At 36.4% G+C, this 6,097-nt stretch overlaps 1 protein-coding gene across 2 annotated transcripts; it reads right to left on the minus strand.

Moving 5' to 3' along the window:
- Nucleotides 1-59: 59 nt before the first annotated feature.
- Nucleotides 60-5,161, minus strand: LOC115233572. Of its 2 annotated transcripts, XR_003883798.1 has the most exons (4): nucleotides 4,380-5,161; nucleotides 4,037-4,229; nucleotides 3,769-3,890; nucleotides 3,478-3,503 (listed from the first exon to the last, which is right to left on the minus strand). XR_003883798.1 is itself a non-coding variant. In XM_029804069.1 (3 exons), the coding sequence occupies exons 1-3, from the start codon at nucleotides 4,055-4,057 to the stop codon at nucleotides 452-454; spliced, it is 339 nt and encodes a 112-aa protein (XP_029659929.1). In that variant the 5' UTR covers nucleotides 4,058-4,316; the 3' UTR covers nucleotides 60-451. The 2 variants fall into 2 exon arrangements, 1 of the variants encoding a protein (XP_029659929.1); XM_029804069.1 differs by lacking the exons at nucleotides 3,478-3,503; nucleotides 3,769-3,890; nucleotides 4,380-5,161 and adding exons at nucleotides 60-502; nucleotides 948-1,214 and having other exon boundaries at nucleotides 4,037-4,316.
- Nucleotides 5,162-6,097: the final 936 nt, after the last annotated feature.

The following is a 6,097-nucleotide window of genomic DNA, read 5'->3' on the forward strand; positions in this document are numbered from 1 at the left end:
CCCCCCCCGTATTGAGACTCGCTCGCACGAGATACACTGTGTTGACTCTCAGGGCACGGTTTATTGGACCGATGCGCGGCTTTACGAGGGTGCCACCCGCCTCGTTGCACGCGCGAGACTAATTTGTCCGCTGCGTCGCGTGAGAGCTTCGTTTGAGAGCTGAGCGCGAGGTGAGCAAGTATTAAAATTCTAAGTACTAAAGCTACTTGATATAAGTATAGAGAATCTACTGAATCCTACATTTCTCTGATATAAAATTCTCTAATTACTACGCTCAAATTTTAAGCAGTTAAGTTTCTTTTTTTTATGAGAAATAAATTTAATTACTTGCTTCGCATTAAACGTCGGATAATAAGACACGATAATGAAATTATATTCACACGTCAACTTTGTGCTTGATCATTTTCTTGTTCGAGATTTGTTAAAATAAAATAAAAGCTAAATTAATTATTCACGAGTCCGGTACGCAGCAGCACAGTTTGCAACACATACAACTCTTGATCTGTAAAATAAAAATATATCCAAATTATACAACACACACATACATGTTCAAAATAATAACAAGCACATGTATTTTTTATTCATTCTTTAAATAAACATTAAATTAAACAGATTATATAATTTTCGAAAAAATTCTTTTCAGATATAAACTTTTATAAAATATAATAAATAACAATGTAATTTTCCTATTTAAATAATGTAAATAATTATAAAATTCAAACAGTGTTAAAGTATATTTTATGTTATTAAAATTATATTTTTCCATTAATTCTGTTATACATATATCATATATAATTGATATATTTTAAATAAACTGTAGAAAGTTTCATGTGCATCACACAACGAAAGATGTAAAAAATGACTAATTTTTACCGTGGAGATAAAAGAGCAATTAATTTTACAAGTAGCAAATAATAAACAAATTAAATAAGTTATTGGTTGCTCACCCTATGGTTGCTCCGCCGTTGCCTAATACCCTCGTGGATCCTCTCTTGTTCGTCCTTTGCTACTCCTTCATAGCACTCACTCGCGAAAACACGGTTAATCACATTCGGGTGCGCACTAATCAGCAAAATAGGACGATCGCGCGGCACTTTGTACGGCACTCCCGCACACGCGACCGACACTTTATTATATTTCGATGGGAGAACCACGATCGTACGATATACTCGAAATCGCGCAGCCAGATTCACGCACCACTCGCCGCAGCAATGCTAAACATACAAATAATATACGTGTTTTATAACATAAGTAAATAAATATACATACAAATTAAAGATAAGTATTCGAAGATTAGAATACGCGTTTTAATAAAAGACTGATTTACGAACGTTGAATTTATACACGGTGTAAATATTAAAATACCTTAATAAAGATTATATTTTTACTAAAAGAATAGAAATTCGTCCTTTATCTCCAATGTTTTGTTAATTAAAAAATCCTGAAATAATACCGATAGTATTATTGTCTCTCTCTTTTTAAACAACACAAGAAGGCAAAAAAACGTCTTAAAGATGTTTAAAGGATAATAAGACTTTAAACTCGTCTTTTAGACGTCTTTTAGGGACATGTGTTGCCTGGATTCCTTTCTCTTTAAATCCGCGCAAATCGAGTTAATGGCTAATTAAAACGCGATTAATCATCCGAATACAATAAAAATTCAGTATTACACGCACGCACGATACATTTCAAACACATACAAGTCTCCAGCGAAATAAATGTATTATCAATAAATAATCGATATATATATCCTGATGTTATTCGTGTATTATTGCGTACTTTCTCGATCCGAAAATGAGCAAATTATATTTAAATCTACGAAAATTTCCAAGTACAATGCAAGATATATTCGTTACTCGAGCGTTAAAGATATAATTATCGAAGCAAAACAATAATTTATAATCGCCATCCCGTATCGCTTTGATTTCCAGAGGAATAAATCGCGTGCGAGATATCTGCTTCGATAAATAGCCGTCCCTTCGACACGCTTGCGAGTCGTGAATCGCTAATTGTAACAATCGTAGGGAATGATCGCGTTTATCGAAAGATATAATCCGACTACATACGCAGCTGTTTACACCGCGTCCTTCCCGCTCGAGTCACAACAACAACATACGTCGTCAAATACGAAGGCCAAACATTGTGCGAAAGTAATTTTATTGCTGCTATGAAATATTTACCTCACTATAGAATAAATGCATGCGGGATATTTTTTAAATTTCGATCTAATTGATAAATGTAATGGCTAATGTATCACTACTTTTTTTCTTTATTAAACTTGATCCTGTGATTCATTTATTACTAAACGCCCTGAATCCGAGAATGATTAGCAAATTACATCTAAATCGCCGAGAAATTCAAAACGCGATGTGAGATACATTCAAATTCAAATATAATAAAAAAAATTATTGCCCGTAAAGTTTGCGATAAAATGAATTTATAATATTCATATTTTTTATTGTTTTAATTCTTATTTAAGATCGCGCAAATTATTTGTTTTGATAAAATAGCGTCGACTTATGAATCGTCAGTCGCGATAATTAATTGTGCGAGCTCTAATTATTCATTAACAAATAAAAAATTATTTTAAACTATATACATTATATTCTATAACATAAGAGATTATTATTAGAGACTATTATTCTTTATTCATTATTTATGTACCTTTTTCGGAAAATAAAAATTTTTGTTGTTGGTAAAATAAGCATAATGATCATGTATATCGTTTTCTCACACAAGACTTAATGCGAGATTTTTATCTGGATTTCGAAAGGTAATCGCGGACCTTGACGAATGACGTTAGATCGCATCGGGGATCAAGATTTCAAGTATTATAAACGCCACGTGCTGTTACGCTCGAAATTGTATGTATTCGTCCCACGTGTGCTTGTAAGTAAATTATAACAACTGTCCGTGAACAAATAATTTAGATGAGGTACGCGAGTAAATTGCAAACACGTGACCATATTCATTGGCGTTATAATCTCTCCGTTTAATGAAGAAGATTAAAAAATTAATTAAATTACATATATACATATCTCTTTATTATTCAGTTTCAAAAATTTTAAAAATCTTTTACATGCTAAACTTACACAATATATCGCAACTGCGGTGGCAAAAATACGGTCGCTGGAAGCGTTCTATTCGAGGAATTAAATTAAAGACTCTATCGCAGGACGCTTAAAAGAAACATTTAAATACTCGTTTAACGGATTTCGCGAAATCCCGGAAGTAACAAAATGGAAGAGTCGCACTCTCCGATGGATATGAGAAGACGTCTCTTTCTTAGATGACCTTGTAAATGAAACAATGAGTCGAAATACACCGATCTGATTTCCCGTCTTTCAGTGACGAAACCGAACTCGGAATAGTTTTATATAGTTCATAAAATTAAGATCAATATTTATAATAATAAAATTATAATTTAAAAAAATAAATATTCTTTAATAATAAATATTCTATCAAAAGAAAAAAGGGGAGGGGGTGAGATTGCACCGATATAGCTTCGTCCGGAAAAAGAAGAATGTGGAAACTATATGTATCACGTTTGAAAAGATAGGACAAAAAGTAAAATTTTCCGGACAAGACACAGAGCATAATAATACGGTTTTTTATATGAAAAATTTGTAGTATTTATATAAAAAATTATATATGTATATTCGTGATATTATTCCTTTCGATTATCAAATTTTTCTTAAATACTTTACATTAAACATCTCGAAACCTCAATAATAATTCCACACATTTTACGTGGGAAACGAGACTTACCGGTTGAGGTTAGTTCAAATTTGCGTGCAATGTATTAATAAACAGTCGACAAAAATTATCCATTGTTTTCCTTATTCAGGATTTTAAAAAACTTCCTTTCAAATAATTCCTCTTTTATCTTGCTGCAAAGTTATATATCGTCGTTAATTCAACATTAAACGTTCATTAAGCGCGCTTAGCAAAAATCATTATTTTTCGGAAAATGACGAACTTCCGATCGTATCGAAGTTCGAGACTTCTCCCGAAGAAGCAAATATTTTATACATACCGTTAAAGAGATGTAGAGCATTCTACAGTAGCATTCCTCCTGGACGTCGTTTACTCTCGTATCGTCGAGGTATCGTGTATACAGCCGCTTTTATCCCTCGAAGCAAGTCGGCGAGAGGAGCAGAGAGGAGCCGCTTTCAACACCGTGCCGCCTTCGTAATAGTTTAATAACCCGCTTTTCTGCGACGGCGGCGCTGCGCGGCAAAAAAGGACTAGATAAAGCATGAGGGGAAGGAAGAAAGGAGAGAGACAGAGACATACGTTATTTTTGAAAATGACAAACTTCCCACCGTATCGAACTTCGAGACTTCTGTCTCCCGAAAAAGAAAACATTTTTAACATACCGTTAAAGAGATGTAGAGCGTTCTACAATAGCATTTCTCCTGGACGTCGTTTACTCTCGTATCGTCGAGGTATCGTTGTATACCAGCCGCTTTTATCCTTCGAAGCAAGTCGGCGAGAGGAGCAGAGAGGAGCCGCTTTCAACACCGTGCCGCCTTCGTAATAGTTTAATAACCCGCTTTTCTGCGACGGCGGCGCTGCGCGGCAAAAAAGAACTAGAAGGCGCGCGAGGAGAAAGAAGGAAGGAGCGAGACAGAGAAAGAAAGAGAGATAGAGAGAAAGGGAGGGAGATTCAAAAGAGGAATTCCTCTCCTCGGAGTCGCTCGCGGTCCGGGCTCTGTTTGCGGGTATTTGTTGGACGTGGGTTATCCGAGCGCGGCATCTCTCTTTTTCGATGCTGTCAGCGTCGGCGGCATCGCATCGATATCGACCGCGGAATGTAACAGAACACGCGGCCTCGAAACAACATGGCCGGCGGGTGGATCTCCATAACGAGCACGGTGACTTGCACATCCGACCCAGAACGCATTAGCCGTATTTGCATTTAATTGCCGGTTGTTTGTTTGACGTCCGCGCAACCGGCGGAATTAGGAACAGTCGGCGGGAGGAAGGGAGCGGGCGCGGGAAAGGTGGACTGCAGGACGCATTCTGCGCTCTGTCATCTGCGATCTGTCCACGTTCTTCGTGCGTTATCCGTATCCCGGATTTGAATGATCTAACTTTCTTCTGCGTAAAGAGATTATCCCTGATATAATATACATAGTCGATATATAAATATATTTTTGAAGATATATATACAAAAACATGAAAAGATTAATATTAGCTCCGAGATATTATATAATTGCCAAAGAGAATTGAATATTTAGGTAAATATCTACAAAGCGTAACCCTACTATATTTGATTAACATTATATTATATAGCAATAATTATATTTTTAAAATGTATAGTAAATCTTAAATTATTGCATATAATAATAATATAAAATTGTGCTAAATTATATTTAACAAAATTCGCGCAAAGAAAATTAGAGAAAATGTAAGAAAAGAAAGATCTAAAATAATCTAATCTTATACATATATTTTCTGTATAATTTAATTATTTCTCTATTTCAATGAATTAACGAATAATTCTATCATAATTAACGAATGCATCTATGATGATACTATAAATGTCTTAACATTATTTCAAGATATCTAAAAGTCTCGAGTTGGAGGATAATAGAAAACGATGCAGCTATTATTAGTCGCGTTTTCCGCGTTATCAGAGCCGATAGTCTTTGCCGCTTTCCCAGAGGCACCCGGGGATCGCTTACGATTACGGGGACGCACGTAGCTTGTCGGACGTATAACGGTGGATCGGGTATATAGAATCCTAACTGAATCTCTTCTCTCGGAGGATCTCTTCCGCGCCTCGCTCCCCTTCCCACCTCGACCTACACTCGGCGAATGCTTCTCCTTCTCTCCTTCCGGCGCGTCTCTCTTTTCTACTATAAGGAGGACTATCTTCGACTCCCTTTCTCTCTGTTCCCCTCTTCTTGTCTGTCTCCTCGGTCCGTCTCCCACTTCCGGCGGCCCCACCCGTCGTCCCTTCGGGCAACCAATCCCGAGTAAAGTTTGTTACACAACTCGGCGAACTTTCGAAAATGGTCTGCCTCCGCCAAGTAAGCTGTTCTTGGCTCCCTCGTTAGCTAGACTTTCCTCTTTGGCGCGATGCTCTCTC

This window comes from Formica exsecta, unplaced genomic scaffold (genome assembly GCF_003651465.1).
Source record: "Formica exsecta isolate Colony F162 unplaced genomic scaffold, ASM365146v1 scaffold178, whole genome shotgun sequence".
Classification (NCBI taxonomy): Eukaryota; Metazoa; Arthropoda; class Insecta; order Hymenoptera; family Formicidae; genus Formica; species Formica exsecta.